The sequence below is a fragment of the Prunus persica genome, chromosome G2 (assembly GCF_000346465.2).
Source record: "Prunus persica cultivar Lovell chromosome G2, Prunus_persica_NCBIv2, whole genome shotgun sequence".
Lineage (NCBI taxonomy): Eukaryota > Viridiplantae > Streptophyta > Magnoliopsida > Rosales > Rosaceae > Prunus > Prunus persica.
In genome coordinates, this window is record NC_034010.1 from 25,409,617 (window position 1) to 25,434,637 (window position 25,021).

At 38.2% G+C, this 25,021-nt stretch overlaps 5 protein-coding genes and 1 pseudogene across 6 annotated transcripts; 4 read left to right on the forward strand and 2 right to left on the reverse strand.

The window, feature by feature from the left end:
* Positions 340 to 3,374, forward strand: LOC18785699. Its single transcript, XM_007220674.2, has 4 exons — positions 340 to 963; positions 1,341 to 1,401; positions 2,894 to 2,954; positions 3,035 to 3,374. The coding sequence occupies exons 1-4, from the start codon at positions 340 to 342 to the stop codon at positions 3,372 to 3,374; spliced, it is 1,086 nt and encodes a 361-aa protein (XP_007220736.2).
* On the forward strand, positions 7,271 to 9,445 carry LOC18786513. Its single transcript, XM_020558106.1, has 2 exons — positions 7,271 to 8,783; positions 9,098 to 9,445. Exons 1-2 carry the CDS (start codon positions 8,235 to 8,237, stop codon positions 9,173 to 9,175), a joined length of 627 nt encoding a protein of 208 aa, XP_020413695.1. The 5' UTR covers positions 7,271 to 8,234; the 3' UTR covers positions 9,176 to 9,445.
* Positions 9,874 to 15,870, reverse strand: LOC18786324 (annotated as a pseudogene).
* On the forward strand, positions 17,973 to 19,224 carry LOC18785824. Of its 2 annotated transcripts, none has more exons than XM_020556163.1 (2): positions 17,973 to 18,728; positions 18,942 to 19,224. In XM_020556163.1, exons 1-2 carry the CDS (start codon positions 18,126 to 18,128, stop codon positions 19,017 to 19,019), a joined length of 681 nt encoding a protein of 226 aa, XP_020411752.1. In that variant the 5' UTR covers positions 17,973 to 18,125; the 3' UTR covers positions 19,020 to 19,224. The 2 variants fall into 2 exon arrangements, with proteins under 2 accessions (XP_020411752.1, XP_007220407.1); XM_007220345.2 differs by having other exon boundaries at positions 17,983 to 18,773.
* On the forward strand, positions 20,642 to 22,396 carry LOC18786950 (60S ribosomal protein L23a). The gene is made up of 4 exons (XM_007218483.2): positions 20,642 to 20,730; positions 20,986 to 21,031; positions 21,546 to 21,909; positions 22,078 to 22,396. The coding sequence occupies exons 2-4, from the start codon at positions 21,016 to 21,018 to the stop codon at positions 22,160 to 22,162; spliced, it is 465 nt and encodes a 154-aa protein (XP_007218545.1). The 5' UTR covers positions 20,642 to 20,730; positions 20,986 to 21,015; the 3' UTR covers positions 22,163 to 22,396.
* Positions 22,578 to 25,021, reverse strand: LOC18785122 (psbP-like protein 1, chloroplastic). Its single transcript, XM_007218223.2, has 8 exons — positions 24,839 to 25,021; positions 24,588 to 24,687; positions 24,283 to 24,363; positions 24,002 to 24,084; positions 23,750 to 23,872; positions 23,520 to 23,591; positions 23,086 to 23,182; positions 22,578 to 22,912 (listed from the first exon to the last, which is right to left on the reverse strand). The coding sequence occupies exons 1-8, from the start codon at positions 24,899 to 24,901 to the stop codon at positions 22,809 to 22,811; spliced, it is 723 nt and encodes a 240-aa protein (XP_007218285.1). The 5' UTR covers positions 24,902 to 25,021; the 3' UTR covers positions 22,578 to 22,808.

Below are 25,021 nucleotides of genomic sequence, written 5' to 3' on the forward strand. Positions count from 1 at the left end.
GGAATAGAAGTTCTGGATGCACGCCTAATTCAAATTAAATTATTGAATAATTCAAATTAAATGAAAGGTCACGTACGTAATGACAAGTTGTAACGTCTAAAAGATAGGTCAACATTTGCATAGATAATGGCAAGTTATAATTAATATGGATTAACTTGAATCTCCATTTGTTGAGCATCCAACCTCCACCTTCATCCCTTCACCGTAGAGTTTGGAAAATGCCATGCACGCATTCCCATTTTTTTAATTTTGAGCAGATTTGTTGCATATTTTTATGATTAAATTCTGTCCGCCTATAAATTACAGGTCTTCCTCCTAAGCCTCAAACATTGCATCAATATGGCAACCTCCAACACCACAAGCGTGAGCTTGAAGCTCCTGATCGACACAAAGGGTGGCAAAGTTTTGTTTGCCGAAGCAGACAAGGATGTTGTTGATTTTCTCTTCACTCTCCTGTCTCTGCCTGTTGGGACTGTGATCAGGCTCCTCTCTAAGGACGCCATGGTTGGTACCTTGGGCAAACTTTATGAGAGTGTTGAAAATATTAGCTACACATACTTGCAACCCAATCTCATAAAGGACACGTTGCTGAAACCAAAGGCAGCAGTTGCTGTTTCCAATATCCTTCTTTTGCTGACCAACAACGTTGACTCGAATGCAAAACAGTTCTACATATGTGCAAACTGCAATCGCCGTTTTTCCGATGTGTCTGGAACCGTTTGCCCAAGTTGCAGGTATGCCATGTCCACTCAGATGACTTATGTTTGCCCACAAGCTTCTTCTACTGCGGCGGCAACATCCGGCGAGGGAGGGTATGTCAAGGGCGTAGTGACATACATGATCATGGATAACTTGGAGGTGAGGCCAATGTCCACCATTTCAAGTATTTCCATGCTGAACCAGTTCAATGTGAAGGAAGTTGGTGCTCTTGAGGAGAAGGTGGTTTTTTTTGGCAAGGATGAGGTCTGAATTATTCCTCCCACATTTCCCATGTTTCTATATACATTTTTGGTTGTCAATCTTACTTTACCATACTGTCGGGCAACTTTGGTTCACTAGCATCATCAATTTTGTTTGCATGTGGCCTTTTCTTCCTAGATGTGTACCCTTTTATAATATATAATTTTTTAGTCATTTTGCTTCTTGCATGTCATAATGTTTTTTTCTTCACTTCTATCTGCATAAATCATTTCCTGTTTAGATTTAATCTCTAATTTATATGTTCGATTAATATTAATATAAAGTTTTTAGTACTTTGCCTACCTGAACACAACATGGACTGCCTAACATAAAGCTTATAATTTGACATATATTGTATGTTCTGTTTTTGCTCTTGGCAGGGTTTGAAGCTGCTGAAGGCATCGTTGGAGACTAGTACAGTCCTTACTAATGTGTTCCTGGGTAATAAGATGGCCTAAACATTGTGCTTCGTGAAATGAGATTCGTATTTTATGATGTCAATTTGGAGGTTTCCTTATTTTGGATTTATGTAATGACTTTTTCGGATTTCAATATTTTCTCATTTCCCTTTGAATGAAGAAATTGTTTGCTTAATTTGATTGGTTAGTCTTCACCCCCAAGGTTCGAGAATGAATATCCTGCAACATCTTGTGAACCCATGAATAAAAATATGAAATGTCATGCTAGGTTATCTTATAAAGATAATTGAATAATTTATCGCAAAAAAGAAGATTTCCCCCTAAATGACAATTAAAAAACGTATAATTTAGAAAAGGTCCGTCCAAGTGACTTTTAAAAAACGTTTCAGTTTCTCAAAGTAGCGGGTCTACAAATAAATTGGTCCTTAATAATCTTATTTACTTCTCCATATATATATAGAGTTGCGCCGCGCATGTCCTCCATCTTACTCACTCTTCCTCAATGGCCCCCTCCAAATCCAAACCCAAAACCAAATCAATCTCTACTTCTCCAGATAGTTTGAAGCTCTTCATCAACAAAAAGCATAAAAAAGTTCTCTTCGATGGCCGAAGCTGGCAAGGATTTTGTTGCCTTTCTCTTCACCCTTCTGTCTCTACCCGTCGGCACTGTGATCCGGCTCCTCTCTAAGAAACGCATGGTCGGTTGTTTAGGCAAACTCTACGGCTGCTTAGAAAACCTAAACGACACATACTTGCAACCCAACCTCAACAAAGATGTCCTTCTATAACCTAAGAAGTTGCCAATGCCAATTGGTGGCGCCCATCAACTTCTTCCTGCGTTGACCGACAGTGAATCAAACGGTAAAAGGTTGTACACGTGTAGGTCATGTCAGTCGTCAAGCTACTCCTATGTATAGGTAATGATAGATTTGTATATGTAGAGTTGCTTCGTGGTCGACTGATGATGCAGAGTCTCCAAGGTGACCCTCCACCTTGATCCATTCACCATTGCCATTTTTGAATAATTTTGAATTTAGGATACTTCTTTTATGAAGCTTATAAAATAGGTCTTTGAAGGCTTAAGCACATGCTCCTTCTTCTCTGTCCTTAATATCCCCTCAATGGCTACCACCAACAGCGCTAGCGTGAGTTTGAAGCTTCTGATTCACACACAAAAAAAAAGGCCCATTTTAATACAATGTTTAAGGCCATTCTATAAAACCCAACCCGTTAGTTATATAAAAAATTAGGTCAGATATCTTCTTCTTCCCAGCGTCGCCTTCTCCTTCCTCTCTCTCTCTCTCTCTCTCTCTCTCTCTCTCTCTCTCTCTCTCTCCCCGTCTTTCTTCCTAACAAGCAGCGGATCCTGCGAGCTTCAACCGCCCTTCGTCCACGCCTCAACGGAAAAATTTCCGCCCAGAGCCGCCTAGGGCCTCCTAGAGCCGCCTAGGGCGCTTAGTGGAAATAAATACATATTTATTCACTCATCTGTAGATTATATTCCCTATGTATAGGTAATGACAGATTTGTATACGTAGAGTTGCTTTGTGGTCGACTGATGATGCAGAGTCCAAGGTGACCCTCCACCTTCTTGATCCGTTCACCATTGCCATTTTTGAATAATTTTGAATTTAGGATACTTTTTTTGTGTGAAGGTCTGTCCTTAGTATCCCCTCAATGGCTACCACCAACAGCGCTAGCGTGAGTTTGAAGCTTCTGATTGACACAAAAAGCTACAAAGTTCTGTTTGCTGAAGCAAGCAAGGAAGTTGTTGATTTCCGTTTCAGTTTTCTGTCTTTGCATGTTGCAACTGTTACTAGGCTCCTCTCAACTGATGGTATGGTTGGTTGCTTAGGCAACCTTTACCAGAGTGCCGAAAGTCTTAGTGTCAACTCATACTTGCCACTCAATCTGAAGGACACCCTGCTCAAACCCAAAACAACAATTTCTGCTGCCAATATCCTTCAATTGCGATTGCCGGCCAACAATGACTAGAATCTTTCTAAATTGTTTTACATTTGTGTGAGGTGCAGTAACCGCATTTCTGAGAGCTACGGAATCCCTTGTCCACTGTGCAGATCATGTACCATTTTCACCCCCGTGTTTATGTTTCTCCATCTGCTCCTACTGGAGCAACCTCCAGCAATATTAAGGCAGGCTATGTCAAGGGTGGTGTTATTTACATGATAATGGATAATTTGGAAGTGAAGCCAATGACCACCGAATCAAGTGTTGCAGTACTTCAAAAGTTAAGGAGGTTTCATGTCCTATGTATGTCTCTAACTCTCATCAGTGGCTTGTTGATCTATTTATATAGCTAAATGTCTTCCGTGTATATTTCTCTCTCTTGTAGGGTTTGAAGTTGGTGAAGGCATCATTGGAGTCAAATACCGCTCTTACCAATGTCTTCCTTGGAAAGAAACAGCACAAACTTTTCAACTTTGGTCCTCTAGCGACCTTGAGCTTTTGGGGTTTCATTTTGGTTTGTGGATTGGGATTTCTATTCTATTACTTTGGATCATGTAAACTTTGGTCCATTGATTCTATTAGTTTCATTCATTATATCTCAAGAAAACTCATCCGCCATCGCAACAATCATTCAGCTTTATCGTTGATCCAGAACAAATAAGGAGGCCAATTTTGAACTGAGGGAGGTTGAAGAAATCAAGCACATCTATATATACTGATTCAAAACAAAGGGCCATCTGAGTGCAGCCGTTTCTCTACGATTGCATTTTAACTTTAATTTCACAACATATCAAATGCAGCTACTGCTTATATTTTAGAATTGAACTCAAACAATTTGGCCTGGTTTGCGTAAATTTATATTAAATGAGTATAGCCACGCTCCTATACTCCCTTTTTTATTTTTCCCTAAATTAATAGTGTAGCCGACCGGCTACACGCCGTTTTTTTTAATTTTTATTCCGATTAATAGTACAGCCGAACGGCTATACTTTTTAAATATATAATATATTAAACCTCGGCTATACTCCATGTTTCATTTTTTAAATTTTTTTCTTAAATTAATAGTATAGCCGCGCGGCTTTACTATAATTTTTGGGCCATTAGATTACTCCATTTTTAATGGTTGAGATTAAACATAACATGGCAAAACAATATTTTTTTTCTTTAATTAATATTTATACATTGGGATTAAAATTCTGATACCATATTAATTAAGAATTCATTCTCTCTCATCTCATTAATTAATGTCTAAGAGGTGGAAGATCTGATTTTCATCAGAGAATTTATTCAGTGAAATACTTCATTGATCAAAGCTATAGGCATGCCTAATTGGTTTCATATCATTTTCATTTGCCGATTCAATTAAAGAACTGAGAACTTAGAGATCAATATAGGCAGATAGAACCATATCAATACCAGAGAGAGAGAGAGAAAGAGAGAGATTAGATTACCAAGAAAAAATGGATATTACCAAAAAGAGAAAAAGGAGGAGAGAGAAATTTATTTTATTTTATTTTAAAGTAAATTTAGGTTTTAGCCACAAAAAAACTTTCACTTTTGGAAAAAGCCAAAGCTTTTTCTAAAAAGACAGAAAAACCTCTCAACTTTCAAATCAAAGACATGCAAATGTAAAGGATTCCTTAGGAAATCCAAAAATAAATAAGGGCAATTTTGTCCATTTTGGATTCTTTTAAAAAATTTCTCTCTCCTTTGGGTTTTTCCAAAGTCTCCCTTTTTTTTTATGTGAGAGAAAATAAAATTAATGATCGTTTATTTAAAACAATAAAACTATTTGCCATGTTAGATTTAATCTCAACATTAAAACTATTTGCCATGTTAGATTTAATCTCAACCATTAAAAGTGGAGTAATCTAATGGTCCAAAAATTGTGTCAAAACTTGTGTCAAAAATATGGTGCCACGGATCCGCCCCCATATATATACCGCGCATCTCACCCACTCAGCCAGCCTCAAATTCAATGGCCCCCTTCAAATCCAAACCCAAAACCAAATCAATCTCTACTTATCCAGTTAGTTTGAAGCTCCTCATCGACAAAAAGCATAAAAAAGTTCTCTTCGCCGAAGCTAGCAAGGATTTTGTTGACTTTCTCTTCACCCTTTGTCTCTACCCGTCGGCACTGTGATCAGGCTCCTCTCTAAGAAACGCATGGTCGGTTGTTTAGGCAAACTCTACGGCAACTTAGAAAACCTAAACGACACATACTTGCAGCCCAACCTCAACAAGGATGTCCTTCTAAAACCTAAGAAGCTGCCAATGCCAATTGGTGGCGCCCATCAACTTCTTCCTGCGTTGACCGAAGGTGAATCAAACGGTAAAATGTTGTACACGTGTCGGTCATGTTAGCCGTCAAGCTACTCCTACTATGGCGAGGTATGCTATGTGGCCGACCACCCTAAGGCCATTTGTCCAAAGTGCCATAACTTCATTTCCAAACCCATGACTTATGTTGCTCGACCGGCAGTTCCAACGGGCGACAAGGGAGGTGGGTTTGTGAGAGAGGCTGTGACTTACATGATAACGGATGATTTGGTAGTGAAGCCTATGTCTATACCGACTATTAAACCCATATCAAATTAATTGATCTTCATAATTGCATATCTAAATCCATATTAAAAGAGTACAGCCAAGCAGTTATACTCTATTTTTTTTTTTTCTAAAATTAATAGTATAGCCGGGTGGCGATAATCCATTTTAAAACAAAGTTATTCAAATGAATAGTATAGCCACTGGTTAAATATTATATATAAAAATAGTATGGCCCTTATAATCCGTGTATTTTTTTTTTTCCAAATTAATAGTCTAGCCGCGCGGCTATAATTTTCAAATATTAAAATTACGTCAGATATCATCTTCTTCCCAGCGTTGCCTTCTCCTTCCTCTCGATCTCTCTCTCTCTCCCCGTCTTTCTTCCTAACAGGCAGCGGATCCTGCGCACTTCAACCGCCCTTCGTCCACGCCTCAACGGCAAAACGCCCGTCCAGACCCTCCTAGAGCCGACTAGGCCGCCTAGAGCCGCCTAGGCCCTCCTAGGGCCGCCTAGAGCCGCCTAGACCCTCCTAGTCTCGATGTCTCTCTCTGTCTCGATGTCTCTCTCTCTCTCATGATGTGCACGGGCTTAGATTTCAATAGCATTCCCAACTTAAAAAGAATGATAAGTGAAAATAGTTGTAAGCTGTCTGATGCCTTGCATTACAGCTCCTCTTATTTTCACACCAGATTAATCCAGACTCGCGCTAGCGTGAGTTTGAGGCCCATTTTAATACAATGTTTAAGGCCATTTTACAAAACCCAACCCATTAGTTATATTAAAAATTAGGTCTGATATCTTCTTCTTCCCAGCGTCGCCCTCTCCTTCCTCTCTGTCTCGATCTCTCTCTCTCTCTCTCTCTCTCTCTCTCTCTCTCTCTCTCTCTCCGTCTTTCTTCCTAACAAGCAGCGGATCCTGCGTGCTTCAGCCGCCCTTCGTCCACGCCTCAACGGCAAAACCCGGCCCAGACCCGCCTAGAGCCGCCTAGGCGGGCGCCCAGGCGCCGCCTAACTCCCTAGCGCCTACCCCTAATGATTAGGGTGAAATTGCGGCGGTGTCCTCCCGCCTAGCGCCTAGGGCGATTTTTCCAACCTATTTAAGATTACAGTTCTTTGGTGGAAATAAATATATATTTATTCACTCATCTGTAGATTATATTCCTTATGTATAGGTAATGACAGATTTGTATATGTAGAGTTGCTTTGTGGTCGACTGATGAAGCAGAGTCCAAGGTGACCCTCCACCTTCTTGATCCGTTCACCATTGCCATTTTTGAATAATTTTGAATTTAGGATACTTTTTTTGTGAAGGTCTATCCTTAATATCCCCTCAATGGCTACCACCAGCAGCGCTAGCGTGAGTTTGAAGCTTCTGATTGACACAAAAAGCCACAAAGTTCTGTTTGCTGAAGCAAGCAAGGAAGTTGTTGATTTCCTTTTCAGTTTTCTGTCTTTGCATGTTGCAACTGTTACTAGGCTCCTCTCAACTGATGGTATTGTTGGTTACTTAGGCAACCTTTACCAGAGTGCCGAAAGCCTTAGTGTCAGCTCATACTTGCCACTCAATCTGCGGCCAATATCCTTCAATTGCCATTGCCGACCAACAATGACTAGAATCTTTCTAAATTGTTCTACATTTGTGTGAGGTGCAGTTAATAAAAACACAGTCAAGCCCAAAATTAAGGTCCAGAAAAGGACGCAAGGGCAGTTAATAAAAACAGAGCACATATTTTCATCTTCTCCACTCCAGAGAGCCCTACTCTACGTCTACCGTCTACGCCTAAAAAGCTGCACTTGGGTCTCCTCTTGGTAACTCTTACAAAACTCCCTCTCCATCTCTGAATTTTCTCTTGTTTTTGTTTGTTTGGGAAAAATATGTAATATATATGGACCAAACTATTTTTTTGAAATTAGGCTCTGTAGTGAAAAAAATATATTACACTGATTTCTTCAAATGAATTTGTATATATGCGCAAGCTCTGAAATGAGGTTTTTTTTTTCTTATTATTTTTTATTTATTTTTGTGTTGAAGGTCCATGCAAAGTATTTAGAAGATTGTATTTTGAGTTAAATTTTCCAGTTTCTAAATAGAAAAAGGGGGAATATATATTTATGATTATTAGTTTTTGATACTTTTTTCTTTAGTTTTATTATATATAAATATAATATAATTGCTGTTTTTCCTGCTAAAGCCTAAAGGTGCCTCCTTTAACCTACTTGTTTAGGCGTGTGCGTTCTGGGTTGGGTTGTAGCAATGGCTCTGCTTATTTACCATTTTATTACAGTTCCCTAATTTCTCTATAAGGCCTGTTGGTCCCAATTCCCCTTGTCACTGCATCAATGGCAACCAACACTGTAAGCTTGAAGCTCTTGATTGACACAAAGGGCCATAAGGTTCTGTTTGCTGAAGCAGGCAAGGACTTTGTGGATTTCCTTTTCACGCCTCTGGCTTTGCCTGTTGGAACTGTGATTAGGCTCCTCTCTAAGGATAACATGGTGGGCAGCTTAGGCAAGCTTTATGATAGTCTTGAACTTCTTAATGACACATATATGTTACCTAATCTCAACAAGGACACATTGGCTAAAAAGGTGTACATGTGTAGGACCTACCACCTCTTTATAGCTGACGATCCTAGAGCCATTTGCCCAGCGTGCAAATATACTCTCTCTACCGAGGTGCCTTATGTTGCAGCACCGGCTATTGCGGAAGGATCGTCTGGTGGTGGTGGTGGTGGAGGGTATGTGAAAGATGTTGTTACATACATGATAATGGATAATTTGGAAGTGAAGCCTATGTCTACCATATCGTGTATAGCTATGTTGAACAGGTTCAATGTTAAGGAGGTTGGTACCCTTGAAGAGAGGATGGTTCTTCTAGGCATGGATGAGGTGTGCATTCCTAAACTTCTCTCAACATTTTGAACTGTGAATATATTTGCATCTTGAATATGCAAAATATATATGCACATCAATTACAAACCCCAAGTTGGGAAGGATAGGATAGATACACTTTTTATGCTTTGATTTCTACTCTACACACTCGATCAATAGACGATACAACCATCATACATTATCATGTAGGCTTTTAATCAAAGCTAATTTGCCACAGTTCATCTGCTATTATATTCTTTTGTTTTTTTGTTTTGGTTGGAGGAATTGTTATTTTGTTCAAAATGATCATTTTCTTTCCGTTAATTTTTTAGGGTCTGAAATTGCTCAAGGCATCATTGGAGTCTAACGCAGTTCTCACCAATGTCTTCTTTGGGAAGAAAGAGGTGTAAACATGTCAACTTTAAGCCTGATCAATTTTGGAAATGGAATTTTGGAGCTTGTTTGACTGTTGTGCGTCTGAGTTCGGACTAGGGATTCATAAAGAGTGTCTGACACTGTTATTTTGGAGGTTTTTTGTGGTAATCAGTCAGTTGTAAATTGATGAAATCGACTTCACCATGCTCCTTTTCAGAGGATAGTTTCTTCTGTTAAGGTAGCTGAGCCGACTTTTGCTAGAACTTTTGAGCTTGTGTGACTCCAAGATGTTTTTGAGACTCATGTATTACTCTTTTGCTGTTGAATGAATCGTTTTCTTCATTTTTGCTATACCATTAACTAGTCTTAAAATTTTAAAAAAAGACACAGCGTATAGCCGCCCGGCTATACTCCATTTTTCTTTATTTTTATTAATAGTATAGCCGCGCCGCTATACTCCATTTTTCTTTGTTTTTTTTTAAAAATTAATAGTATCGCTGACCGGCTGTACTATTTTTTACCTTTTTTATATAAATAAATCATATAGCCGAGCTGCTATACTGTTTAAATATAATATATTAAAAGAGTACGACCAACCGGCTATACTCGGTGTTTTTAAATAGTTTTTTAAATTAATAGTATAGCCGAGCGGCTATACTGTTTAAATATAATATATTAAAAGGGTATAGTCGAGCGGCTAGACTCCTTTTTTAAAAACAATTTTGCCATCAAACGTCGTTTCTTGAAATTCATTTCTCCTTAATTCAAATGAGTCTTCATATTTATGTGGATATTGCTTTCTGATACATAAATTCACGTCGTAGCCAGCCAAAGCCATCCAACGTTGTTCCATGCAGCTGGTTCTTGATCTTTGCCGGGGTTGGGCTTGGTGGAGTGAAGCATGAGGTTGCATGCTGCAACAGCCTCTGCAACTGTGAGATAAATCCATTCTTGACATGTATTCTCAATCAACTCTGACTTGTTCATCTTCTTCATCACCTCGCTTCCCGGGTTCGTCAGTATAAGCTAAACACAGATCGGAACAAAATTACAGAGTTATATAAACAGATGAAATAAAAATTTGGAAGGAAATATTTGACAAATTGAAAGAGACTGTTGCAGATTTTTGAACCTGGAGCCCCCTTCTGTTAACAAGCTTTTTGACCTCTTCAAACATGCTTATCCCACTTGTGTCTATGTTATCAACAGCTGCAAATTAAACCAGAAAACAAATTAATTTCAGGGTAAAAAATGTCACATTAATTTTCTTTATATATATATATATGCACTATTTGTTTCCCTTAATTACCAGTCATATCCAATATCACATATTGTAAGCTACTTTCCCCTGCAGATTTGATCCTATCTTCCCCATCATTTATCCACCTTGTAATCCTGAAAACAAGTAGGACTTTGGGTCAACTTTCAAATTATTATTTTTAAATTTGATTACAACATGCAAGAGTATTAGTACCTTTCTCTTAAGTAGTTGGTATTTGCAAAGTAAATGGGAGCATCAATCTCAAGTATGAGAATTCCAAGAACATTGCTTGCATTGGGATACTGCTCAACATTTCTGTAAACCATATATGGCATTCGGAAGGTTTCCTTGAACAAAAGTCATTGGCCTTGCCACAAACAAAAGTACCTGATAACAGATATTGCAACCTACACACAAGAAAAAAGAATATTAGTTCTAAGAAGTGATGTTAGATTGTTGATATGTTGTTATTGTCACACACAATAATTTTTTACTGGTGTGACATATAATCGTACGTACCACTAACACTAGGCGGATTTCAATGCTGCCAAAAACGACGCCGATACAGGCACTCATGCAGACAACAAAGTCTAACGTGTCAACCTTCCAGAGGTGAATTGCGGCTTCATAGTCTATGAGGCCGAGCATGGCGGCTATTATAATAGCAGACAGCACAACCAAGGGAGTGTAATGGAATAGAGAAGTGAGGAACAACAATGTGAACATAACCGCAATTGCCATGACAACGTTTGACATTGTCGTCTTGCATCTTGCATTGTAGTTAACTGCTGATCTGGAAAACGGCCCTGAAAATTGATGAAAAAATTTCGCTTAATTAGCAACATGAAATGAATCTAATTAAGATTAAACCCCTTAATTTAATTAGTATTAAATGTATATGATAAGTGATTAACCTGTGGTGAGGTAGCAAGATGTGCAAGAACCAGCAATGTTCATAATCCCAATGGCAATCATTTCTTTGTTCCCATCAATGTGGTAATTCTTGAATATGGAAAAGCTTCTCCCTACTGCTATTCCTTCCTGCACATAGCAATTAGGAAAACCCACAATCCATTAATTGTTATAATTAAGAACAGTTTGCAATACAACATGGTCTTTCTCGTGATCAACTGGCCTAAACAACATCAGTAACTAAAGAATTATGTTAATTACTTACGGTGAGAGCTATGACTCCAGTTTTGAAAGCTGTTGTCACAGATAAGGAGACACAAACACAAGGTCTCCAAAGGACATTGCATTAAGTCCCTTCTTCAGCTTTCCTATCTGAAAATATATATCCACCAGAAAATTCAAGCATTAATTTTAAAAAATTGTCATTATAAATTACATACTACTTTTACATGCTAAAATCTCTATTGCTCCCTCTAGCAATAACTTTTCGACCACATCTTTCTGTTTTCAGGATGCAAAACACATAATCAAAAGCCAGTTTTCTTATAGCGGCCATCAGAAATTGAAGCGAGTTCATAATTTAGCTAATGTCAAGAAAAAAAAAAGGACCCGCCTAGACCCGCCTAGGCGGCCGCCTAGCCCGTAGGCCGATTTTTCCAACAGCCTAACTAAACAAAAGCATAGTTTATAGGTTTTGAGCTCTAATTATGAACATCATTTCCGAATTTAACATTACAGAACAAAATCCACCACCTGTTCTAGATGTCTGTGCACCATAGATTTTCCAAAATAAACAAAATATAAAGATAATTTAGTTAAAACTACAAGTAATCTGAATGCATTCCACTAAAAAGCAGGAAGCAGAGTAATTGGAGACTGAGCTTAGTGAAAAGAAAAACCTTGGGTTGAAGAAACTATCCCACCAGTCAGAGTCTGCGGCTTTAGGCTCGACTGGAACCAAACTTAAGTTTTTCTTCCATTTCCTGTCTTTCTTGCTTTTCTTTCATTTCTTGGGAGGCTCCATGAAAGCTCAAATGAGGAATTGCCCACCTCTTTTTTGGCCTTGAACTTGAAGACTTTGATGGGAAGTGTGATTAAGTGAAGCGAGCCGGGGAATGTAAAGCCTGTATAGCTTTTTTTGGCTTTTTTTTTTTTCCATTTTCCTTTTAACATAAATAGTATAGCCGCCCGGCTATACTATTTAAATATTATATCTATACTATTTAAATATTATATTTATATTTATGTGGTATAGCCGCCCGGCTATACTCTGTTTTTTCTTTGAAATTAATAGTATAGCCACGCCTGCTATACTCGGGTCCTTTTTTTAATAATAAATAGTATAGCCACACGGCTATACGTTTTAAATATATTATATTCAAACAGTACAGTCGGTCGGCTCTACTTTGGGTCCTTTTTCCTATTTTTTTAAATAAATAGTATAGCCGGGCGGCTATACTCGGTTTTAAAAAAAATTCCAATTAATAGTATAGCCGCGAGACTCCTTTTTTTTTTTTTCCTGAAATTTAGTCTCGCCGACCGGCTATACTCCATGTTTTTTAAATTTTTATTTCAATTATAGTACAGCCGCATGGCTATATTAAAAGAGTGCTGAGTTTTTTTTTTTTAATAAATAGTATAGCCGCCCGGCTATACTCTGTTTTTTAATTTTTCCTAAATTAATGGTATAGCCGCTCGGAATATATGCACCCGGAAGGCTTTCTATTCCGTGCAGGGAAGGCAATTCAGTCACTGAACCTTACATTGTGAGCCATAGCCTTCTCCTAGGAGTCCTAGCCCACTCCACTGTTATTGAGCTTTACAGAGAAACAAGGTGGACAAATTGGAATTAGTCTTATAGGAGAATATGTGGAGCCTTACTCAGAATCAACAGAAGACAGAGCTACAGTAAAGAGAACATGGATGGTACACGGAGCCATTGGTATATGGAGATTATCCAAAGAGCATGAGACATTTGGTCAAGGAAAGGCTGCCCATTTTCACCAAGAAAGAGAGGAGATTGTTGAAGAGTTCCTTTGATTTGTTGGCATCAATTATTATACCTCAAGATATGGTAAAAACGACCCTGCAACTCCAAAGAAGCCAATCTGCTACCGCAACAATCCTTTAGCTCCAAAGAAGCCTCAAGAAACGTCTATACCTTACAATTCGGGCTTTACTACATCGATTACAAAAACAATCTCAAGTGCATTCCCAAAGAGTCTGCTAAGTGGCTCCCTAAGGTCCTAAAAGGGTGAGAGAAATAGAGATCAGGCTCTAGATGCATGTTGATGAAGACCAAGTTCCAATGTTGAGTTTCATTGGCACAATGCCCTGTACACAATGTTGAGGTTCACTGCAATATAGGCAACGTTTGAGTGCTTCAATTATCAATCTATAATTAGGCAATACGAAACGAATATTGGCATATGCTAGTAGACAATAAGCTATGTCTTCTTCATCACTAGTTCAATATGGCAGCAACCTCCAACCCTAGTGTGAGCTTGAAGCTTCTAATAGACACAGAAAGCCACAAAGTTTTGTTTGCTGAAGTGAGCAAAGAAATTGTTGATTTTTTCTTAACTATATTCTGTCTTTGCATGTTGGCACCATCATTAGGCTTGAAGTTCAATGTATAACGTCAATATCTCTATGTATATATGCCTATCGCTATCTCGATGTATATATGCGGTTGCATTGCACCTTTTGTAAGTAGCTAAGGTGTGAAACTTCAAACTACTGGTCTGAGACTAAAGTTTAGAGTTAGTTGACTAAATTACAGTTTGGGTCACATTATCTTTGTATTAAATTTAAAACACTGATATCAGTACAAGAACACTTCACCGATTCATTGCTTTATTATTCTTAAAAGCAATAATGGCGTGTGTCCTTGCTTGGCTTTACCTCGGTGGTTGAGTTCCTTCCCCTCTCCCATGACCCAGTCAAAAAACAAAAAAGAGTCCTTTAGTTTGATAGGCCCTACGGGGCCAAAAAAATCAAAACAAAACAAAAGGGAACATCTCAAGGACGTGTCAAACAAAGTAGGAAAAATATTCAGTTATGCTCAAATACGCTCATATTATTATTCTTCTCCAATATGGAGGTATTTATACAAATACAAAGATGTCTTCACTCTAAATAAAATAGGAAATATATCTAAATTACAATAGGAAATAAATCTCTATTACAATAGGACTAAATAATAATTGGTAAGTAACCAAAATTCTAATTAAATAAGGAACCAAAATCCTATGTAAGTAAGGACTCGTCAACACTCCCTCTCAAGTTGGGGCAAAGATATTTTGCATGCCCAACTTGACAAGCAAGTCGCAGAACATCATACTTGAGAAGCACCAATTGTAGAGAAGGTCTTTTCATCAACCACGAGTGAAAATAAAGCAAAATTCGCAGCGAAAACACAAGAGCAAATCGTAAAAAATAGGGCACATAGCAAAACACAAAAACCCTGTGAGCACGGCAATAGGTAAGGCAGAACATAGAAACCCTGTGAGTACGGCAGTAAGTAAGGCAGAACATAGAAATCTTGTGAGCACGACAGTAGGTAAGACAGAACATAGAAACTCTGTGAGCACGACAGTAGATTATGCAGAACACAAAAACCGCAACCCTGTGAGCACGACAGTAGATAAGGCAGAACACAGAAACGATGTGAGCACAGCAGTAGGTAAGGCAGAAGCAAAGGCAAAGGGCAAGGCCATAGCAACAACAACGACAATGACCACATCAACGGAAAGCGAAGCAAGCAAAGGCAAAATCAACGATAGCAACATCGACCACAACATAACCACACCAGCAAAGGCATGAGCTACAAGACTGGCACCATAACAGGCAGGAGCAACAATACTGGTGCCAAACAACAGCAATACAAGGCACTGGCACAAGCAAGAGCAATATAAGACACTGGCACCAGCAAGACAAGGTAGGGCAAACAACTGTGGTAGCAGCAACAACAGAGACAACTTCTCTTCACTCTCCCTCTCCCCCTGAAGAGAAGGGGTCGATAAAGCCATATGAAACAACCCAGCGTTTGAAATTCAGCTGTTGGATTCTAACGACTCTCTTCATTGAAGTTGCCAGCTGTCGCGCAAAAAAGCTACTAGCCAAACAGCTTTGCTGTTACGCAAGGCCCATCTCTTTTTCCTCTTTTCCTCTTCACATGGGCTGCAAAACAGAGCTTTGGGTTCCACACAAAATACCAATCCAGGCAAAACTTGGACTAAAATTCTACCCCAAATTTCACCTTTCTCAAATTTCCACCCTCCATAATACATCGGTTGGAGAAGAATTTTGGACTCAAAACCGAAATTTTCGATTTCCACCCAATAGTTGAAGATGGTCTAATATCCTGAATAAGCAGCCTGGTCTACACAGCATTATACGCTTAGAGTGACCTTTAATCATTCCTATTCGCCAATCTTTATGAATAGCGTAGGCCAAACCATCTCAAAAAGCAAGGCACTCGAACACAATGATAGTAACTTCTCCAATAAGCGCTATTACCTTTTTTTGGGTCAAGGCGCTATTACCTTCAACCATTACTTTTTGCCAACCTACGGGCTATTGCCACCAGCGCTAATGCTCCTTTAAAGGAGTTGCCTGCATATTTTTTTTTTAACGAGTTGCCTACATTTACAGTACATAGAAGAAGCAGAAAACTCCGAAAAAGAAAAAGTAGAAAACTGATCAATAAAGTGTCTAGTCTAGTGTCTTTTTCAACTCATTCCCTACTTGCTTGTTCGCCTCACTTTATTCAGGTACCATATCTCATCTTTTCCTTTCAATTTCTTCAAGTTGGCCCGAAGTTGGGCCAATGAATATTTTCGGTCAAGCCTAAAATTAAGGTAAATCAATGCTTTTTTTAGGGTACTATCGGAAACACATCCAAGAAGATGGGATAGGGTCTGATATTCATGTATTGTCTGAATTCAATTTCCAAATTTTTTTTTTGTTGGGGTTAATCACTAAGAGCATCTCCACCCATAAGGGCTAAGTCTAGGGCAAGGGCAAGCAAGGGCTGCCACTATTCACATGAATAGTGTCAGCCTTGCTATTTGTGGTTTCATCCATGAGGGCTAAGTCTAAGGCAATTACTATTCACTTAAATTTATTTTTTATTTTTTCTACTTAAACCATTGATTTTGATAAGCTTTTCGGATAAGATTTTCGTTTCCCAAGTGTTAATATTTATCGTAAAATTCTCACCTAAAAATCAAGATAATATTTTCGGATAAAATTTTGAAATTAAAATTGGTGTGGAAAGTGAATAATATTGGTAGGTATGTATAGAAAAAATTTCCAGAATTTTTTGATATTTTTAAAAAAAAATTTTGATATTTTTTTCAATTTTTTTAGCCAAAAATTGGACAACCGTTGGATTGTGCAAGATTTTATGATCAGAGGCTCCTGGAGAAGCCACATGGCTTGTAATCATTGGGCAATGTGGGCTGGTGGGTCTAACAGTAAAAAAAAAATTGAAAATCAGCTGCTGACGTCAGCAGCCTGAGGGCAACAGCCCAGTCAATTTCTGCCTGTGGGCTTGCTCGGGCTGATGGGTCCCATGCCTTGCCCGGGCTGGATTTCCTGCGCTGGAGCCATATTGGGCTTGCCAGGGGGCCTTTTGCCCAGTTTGATAGCAGCGGTGGAGCTGCTCTAAGGAGGGGGAGGAGGATAATATTTGGGTGGTTTTCACAACGTGTTAACAGTGCGGTTCGAATTTATGCGTTTTATGAGAGAGACTTTAATGCAACGAGGTTCGCAAAATGATGATATCCTGTTACAAGTAGTTTTTCTGGTCGGGGGAAGGGGAAGACCACACCACTGTGATAAACTCCCATTGACAATTCCGATTAATTTGCCATGGGTTTTATGTTTATGATAATATACTTTCATGTTTAAAAAAAACTACAAATTTTTCAAGGAAAAAAAAAAAAAAAACCAAGTTTGAGAACTATAACAAAGTGACAAAATGGAAAAGCAAGATTCCTACATGATTACAATTTACATATATAAAATAATAAAGAAAAGGAGGAAAGAGCAAAAAGAAAGGTCCTTTTTTTTTGCCAATAAAAAGAAAAGGTTCTACTCTGCATTCAAGTTCGAATTTCCATTTTCGTGATTTAGATTAGTTTAAAATAAATTATCGCTTGTATAAAAATAAAAATAAAAATAAAGATTATTCTTTTTTCTTTTCTTTTTGTCATTCACTAAGGAGGGGGAAGAAGAGTATCATATTGGATTGCCTCAAATTTAAGAGTAGTTTTTAATTGAGGAAACGTTTTTTGTAGGGCCTCTCCTATTGAAATGGATGATATTCACCTAAACTCACACACACATGTTAGGATTCGAATCCAAAACCATTTATGAAGAAACTTAGCTCCAAACCACTACATTCTTGGATCATTAGCAACTAAGAAATTTTATTAAACCAATGGATTCTTAGCAACTAAGGAAATTTTATCATGTTTGAGAGGACCGAAATGTATATGTCTATGCAGTACTAGTGTTTCTTTCTTCTGAAAACTATTATAAAGTAATAAAGAAAAGGAGAGGAAAGAGAAAAAAGAAAGGTTTTTTCTTCCTTTTTTGCCAATAAAAAGGAAAGGTTCTTCTTTCTCGGTGGAGGACAAATTTGAGGGACATAGGTGTCTTATGTTAAATTGGTTTTGTCTCAATTTGTCTTTATGAAAATGCGGACTACCGGTTTAGGGAAGAGGTATAATTTGAGAGCTTGTGCTTCCCTGACATTTGTAAATTGATAGGTAACAACCTAAAACCCTCAATATTTTCCATCAATGGCAACCGCCGACTCCGACTCCAACTCCTCCAACACCAACACCACAAGTGTGAGCATGAAGCTACTGGTGGACTCAACTCGTGGCAAAGTTTTGTTTGCAGAAGCGAGCAAGGATGTCGTTGATTTTCTCTTCACTCTCCTGTCTCTTCCTGTAGGGACAGTGATTAGGCTCCTCTCCAAAGACGGCATGGTTGGTAGCTTGGGAAAGCTTTATGAGAGTGTTGAAAATCTCGATGACACATACTTGCAACCAAATCTCAACAAGAACATGTTGCTGGAACCAAAGGCAACAGTTGCTGGTGCCAATATCCTTCCTTTGCTGACCAACGACGTTGACTCGAATGCTAAAAAATTCTACATGTGTTCATATTGCAGTAACCGCAGTATTTCCAATGTGCATGGAACCCGTTGCCCAGATTGCAATCATGGTCACATGTCCAATGAGGTGACTTATGTTTCTCCAGCACCTACCGTGGCAAGACCCAGCGAGGGAGGGTATGTCAAGGGAGTAGTGACATACATGGTCATGGATGACTTGGAGGTGAAGCCAATGTCCACCATTTCAAGCATAGCTATGCTGAACAAGTTCAATGTGAAGGAGGTTGGTGCTCTTGAAGAGAAAGTGGTTAATCTTGGCATGGAAGAGGTTTTGATTATTCCTAACTTATTTCCCATTTTTCTACATGCTTTTGACTTTTTAATTTTAGGCCAACTTGCAAGTTGCATCCCCATTTTTAAGTTATAGTAGATTTTTTAATTTTGAAGCTTATTATTTGACATTGTATGTTTTATATACATATTTTTCTGTTGTTAGGGTTTGAAGCTGCTGAAGGCATCGTTGGAGACCAGTACAGTTCTTACAAAAGTGTTCCTGGGTAATAAGAAGGCATAAAACGTTTCTGCATTATGAACTCATCAGTTTCCTACTTCTTTATGATGTCATTTTGGAGCTTAGGTTATTCGGGATTTAAGGATGTGTAATAATAAGTTTTTCTAATGTCGGTTTGTTTGTTTTTAAAAAAATGATCTATGTTTTCTTCTGTCTCTGTTTCAATTAAGAAACTGTTTGCTTGAATTTTAATTAATTTGCTAGCGCATGCACGCCTATACCCCAAGCTTCGAGAAATGATATTCTGCAACATTTATTAGTAAATGATGGGATGAATCCATGAATATTGCTTTTCTAATGGAAGTTAATAAAAACAGAGCACCCACTTACCCATCACATATTTTCATCTTCTCCACTCCAAAACACCCTACTCTGCACCTAAAGTTGCACTTCCTTCCTTGTAACTATTTCAAAAACCCAAGAGACCAATTGGTGGTGCGCTATTGTTCCTGATCATCTGTTGAACAATGATGAATCATTGGCTAAAAAGGTCTACATGTGTCGGAGCTACCACCGGGATGTGGCCGAGACGACCCTAGAGCCGTTTGCTCCGAGTGCAACTATACTCTCTCCACAGAGGTGCCTTATGTCGCGGCACAGGCTACCGTGGAAGGATCGTCTAGTGTGGTGGTGAAGGAGGGTATGTGAAAGATGTTGTTACATACATGATAATGGACAATTTGGAAGTGAAGCCTATGTCTACCATATAGTGCATTATTGGGGGAGCATGTGAATTTTCAAGTTCTTTTCTTAATTGATTCAAATTGGCGATTAATGTATATGTTTCGATTTCTACTCTGCACACTCGATCGACAGACGATAACCATCATGCATTATTCTGTAGGCTCTACTTTGCCACATTTCTTTTCTTTTTTGTTTTGGTTGGAGGTGGTGTTGTTATTCAAAATGATCATTTTCTTTTCATTAGTTCTTAGGGTCTGAAATTGATGAAGACATCATTGGAATCCAATGCAGTTGAAATTGCAAGTTGTGTGGCTCCAAGATGTTTTTGAGACTCATGTATTACACTCTTTTGCTGTTGAATAAATCACTTTCTTCATTTTTGCTTGTTCCGTTAAAAACGAAGAAGTTTGTATCTCGTACTCCGACACAATCATTTGGTTCACTAATCTTCCTTTTTCAGTACAAAAGTGTCTAAAAATTCCAAAGAGATTTGATGTTTATTGATCCGGTCAACTAGTCTAATTCACATATTCTATATATATAAAATAAATAATGACATGCGCTAATGTGTATACTATAGCATACTAGTACTAACTGAAATTACAATACAAAGTGACCGCAATAATTTTGAACTACAATAACCAAACACTTCACTTGTGTAAAAGAAGGGGGGATTTTAGTGAAATTTTCAGCACACATTAAAATTTAATTTAAATTATAAAATAGGAAAATTTACTTAACAAAAGATAAAAGAGTAAAATCAAATATTTTAAGTTCAAAAAAATAAAATAACTCACAAAATTAGAAAAAATCACGTATTGGGCAGTAAACACCATATCCATTTCGTTTATTTTATTTCTTTTGGGCCCAAAATGAGGCCCAAGAATTATATTTTCAGTAAAACTCAAGGCCCGTAGCGAAGCAAGGGCATTGTTAGTAATAAAAAACAGAGTAGCTATATAAGGAGCTCAGATTCGTCTTCTCCACTCGAAAACCCTACACTTCGGCCGCAGCTGCTCCTCATCTACAGGTACTTCTTCAAGACTCCATCTTCGCCGCTGTCTAGGACTCTTAGTACAGTTTTCTAACCAATTTCGCTGACGAAGTGAATTTCTTAAGCTGAATTAGCTATGTTCTTGGGCTGTGATTTATCCTCTTTTTTGTGTTTAATATTTTTACGATTTATCGCTTTGGTTATGCGTTTGAGATTTGTGTGTTTCTGCCTTTTCTAATATCCGTATTGATTAAGTTTGTCCTTGTTTTCTGTTTGCATAATGCTTGTTAGGTAGGTTTGTTTCTCGTTGAGCTCAGAGCAATGGCTCCTGCTAAAGGTACCTCCTTTCTCATAGAACTGATATATTTTGTGTAATACCCAGAAAAGGAAAAAAAATGAATTAGTGGGTTTCAGTAGCTGTATTTGACGTAGGCGATTACTCTGAAAAATCATTCTTTATGCCACTAAATCTCATTTCACTGCTTCTACGTTTCGTCGTTGTATGCTTGTTTAGAGTAAGATTTGCAAGCCAGTGGCCGAATCAAATGGCATGTTATGTTATTTTCTATATATTCGGTGAACTTTCATTTCATTTTCAGTTGCTGCTTTTGAAATGGCTATGTATTATTTTTTGAGGGGGATATTGATTAAGTTTGCATGATTACTTGTTTTGGGAAACCTGCGGGATAGGATTTATTCATTCACCTCTTAATTTTGCTTTGGGTTGCTGTTAAGAATGTAATAAGAGTGTAATATTCATATTTTTCTCTAAGTGGTAGTTTCAGTCCAGGCACATAATTTCATTTTATTGTCTTATGCAACCTAAATTGTTATTTGTTTGCCTCGTGCAGCTGACAACACGAAGAAGAGTGATCCAAAGGCCCAAGCCTTGAAGACTGCCAAGGCTGTGAAATCCGGCCCTACTTTCAAGAAGAAGGCCAAGAAGATCAGGACATCAGTCACATTTCATAGGCCAAGGACATTGAAGAAGGAAAGGAACCCCAAGTATCCCCGCATTAGTGCACCACCAAGAAACAAGTTGGACCATTATCAAATTCTCAAGTATCCATTGACTACTGAGTCTGCAATGAAGAAGATTGAGGACAACAACACACTTGTTTTCATTGTTGACATCCGAGCTGATAAGAAGAAGATTAAAGATGCAGTGAAGAAGATGTACGATATTCAGACCAAGAAAGTGAACACCTTGATCAGGTATATGTTATTAGTTTATACTCGTTTTAGCAGCGCTGAGGTTTCATTGCTGACATGCTGATCAATGTTTCTGTATTTGTGCTGGTCTAATCATGGAACATGCTGGTTAAATGTCTGCATAATCATGTTGCTTTTCATGAAGCTTAATCTAACCCTTATGTTGTGCAGGCCCGATGGAACGAAGAAGGCATATGTTAGGTTGACACCAGACTATGATGCCTTGGATGTGGCCAACAAGATTGGGATAATCTAAATTAATGTTGTATTGTCTTTTTATTTTGAAGCCAAGTGATTTCCGTTCTTGCTATGACAGTTTTGTTAGTATTGCGCTATGTTAGTCCTCCTGGAGTAGTTTGGTTTTCTTCAATTTGTATTTGATATATTCATCGTTTCCTTTTTCTTATGGCAATGGGATGCAATTAAAATTTAGTTCGGTGTTAATGCCTTAATATACACCGTCTATTACCATGTTTTGAATTTTGTTTTAAACATAAGCAACCATTTATTTATGTTGGATCATTGTGCTGTTGACGAATTCTACCTTGAAAATTTTGCGGTTTGGTATTTCTTTCGGCAAAGTATTGTGCCCTCGATATAAGTTATTTTCAATTAACAGCTGCCTGAAAGGATACGGTTGAATGAAAAACGCTGTGATTATGATGGGCAGCTGATGTGAATGCTGGTTCGGCAAAAATGTATTTCATATGTCAATGACTATATAATATATTTATCCAGAAGAAAAATATTTCTCCCCTCTCCCACCCTCTCAATAATACAAAATGAAAAGAAAGAAATGAAGAAAAAAGAAAACACAAAAGAAAAATGTTGATGAGCATAATGGTATTTGCTAATTGCAACCAAATGTGAGCCGTTCCTAATCAGATTTGTGAAACCCCATCTCAGACTTTGAAGATTTTGAAAGAATCAACGACGGTGTGTAATTTGTCTTTCATCTTACCCCACCTCCTCTCATTGGCCCCAGTGGTCAAAGTGAAGAACTTGCCTGCAAACCAGAAACAAAACTTTACACTAAGATGCCGACCTACAAAACTATCTATATCTAAGCTGTGATTCAGGCTTGCTGAAAAATGATGTAGCAAATGCCAAGCCTGCTGAGAAATTGAATGAAGCAGAATAGAAGAAGCCTTAAACAGGATGCATTTCCCAGTTTCATACCATTGCCAATAGATATCGTGCTGAGCGCGTGGCGAGTATAGTTTGGAGCCTTCGCAACGAACTCGAAAGTGTAATATGTTTTCCCATCAATTTCATGCTGCACCATAGATACAAAAGCAATTAATCAGCATTCAATTAGGCCATATAACCTAGAATCAAGGATAAAAATATATTGAAGTTCCATATAAGAAGGTAGCTACTGCATCTGCCATACTGTTTTATGATACCTCCTGATCAACAAAAAGTTTGCAGCATTTCCAAACAGAAGCTCATTGATTTCCTATTTTCACTTCTATCACAAATTTGCTATACGTAACTACATATTTCAGGAGATTTCATTGTTTGTAACTAGCTGATTGCTTCCCCTTCATGAAAGCACAAAAAAGTTGAACACATTATGGTAATATCAAGCAAAAACAAATCAAAGAACAAACCTCTACTGCCTCAATCAGTTTTGTTTTCTGGGTAGGAGGAGCCAGAACCTTCTTGATTAAAACTTCAGCCACCTGAGATCATTAAGTAAATGAGTATGGTAACTTACTAGTCTTTCATCCACCAATGTAAGGAAGGACTGAGCAAAATGCAAACAGAAACTGATTTCAACCTCTGAGATTCTGGTTAATGTTAGAGACACAACACTAGTGGCAAAGATCAGAGAGCTAACCTGCTGTGGTGACCCGAATTCCTTAATGTCTTGCTTGACGGTTGGGAAGACATTCACACTTACAGTCTCTAATGGTTCAATGACATCCTTGAAGACCTTGTCTTGACCTTCAACGGTTACTTCCTGTGCTCTCCCCAGAAAGAGAAAAAAAAAAAAAAAAACCCACTAAAGAACTGGCCATAACTCTAAATGTCTACCACCTCAATGATCAATTACATAAGCCAGAGGTAGATAAAACCCAAAAACTCTCACCTGCCACCCAAAGGGATAAACAAATTCGTACCCGTCTGTCTTGTCCGTGACTGGCAGAAATCCCTTTTTATTTTCTGCAGCAACTGAGCCATATCAAAGGTGTTCTTTTAGGTTATCAGTCATCATTAATCAAGGAAGGCAACGCATTGCACAGAATGGGCATTGTTGCTAGTACATGAACACTATCTAGTATTTAGCATGGAATCTAGAAAACCTGGTACAACAAAGCTAAACTTGAAAGGACAAAGTACAGAACAAATGAAGTTGTTGAAATTCCTTACATGACACAGAATGTTGATTAGTTAGAAAAACCCAAGAAGCAATTGTCCCTGCAGCTAGTACTTGGCGTCTCCCAGATCTATCTGCCAAATATAAACACAAACTTAGATGGAAATTCAAAAACAAAAATGATGGGTACCCAATGTCATCAATCAATCAATATAATACAAAAGCCAAAAGTTGTGCCTAAAACTGCCAAAGATTATTACTTCTACCATGAATGAGTGATTACAATTTACAAAGGGCAATAATATGTAACAGCAATGCAGATTAAATTCCACAAATATGGGTATAAAGCAAGAAGGACCTTGAGAAGGAGAGCATGTTGAAGATGCCGGAGTTTGCTCTGCTCTTACCAAGAACGAATTGCTTCTTCTACAGCAATGGAATGTGCTTTGCTTATGCAACTGATGCCATAAAACCCAAAAAAATATTACCAAGTGAAAAGAAACAAAATTTAAACACAAACACTCAATGAATTCATAGAGCTACAATGGAAACCGAGAGAGAGAGAGAGAGAGAGAGAGAGAGAGAGAGAGAGAGAGAGAGAGAGAAAACCTTAGTGAAAGAGTTGAGCACAAGGGTCCTGTGGAGGGAAGGTGAGTTCTGCAGGGTCGCCATTGCCAGTGGTTTTTTTTTGGAGTCTCTGAATTTTGTGAGTGAAGCAGGAACAAAAGTGGACTCAAGTGTGTTTGTGGAGATCACCTTATCTATTTCCTTCTCTGTTTGGACGACTTATCT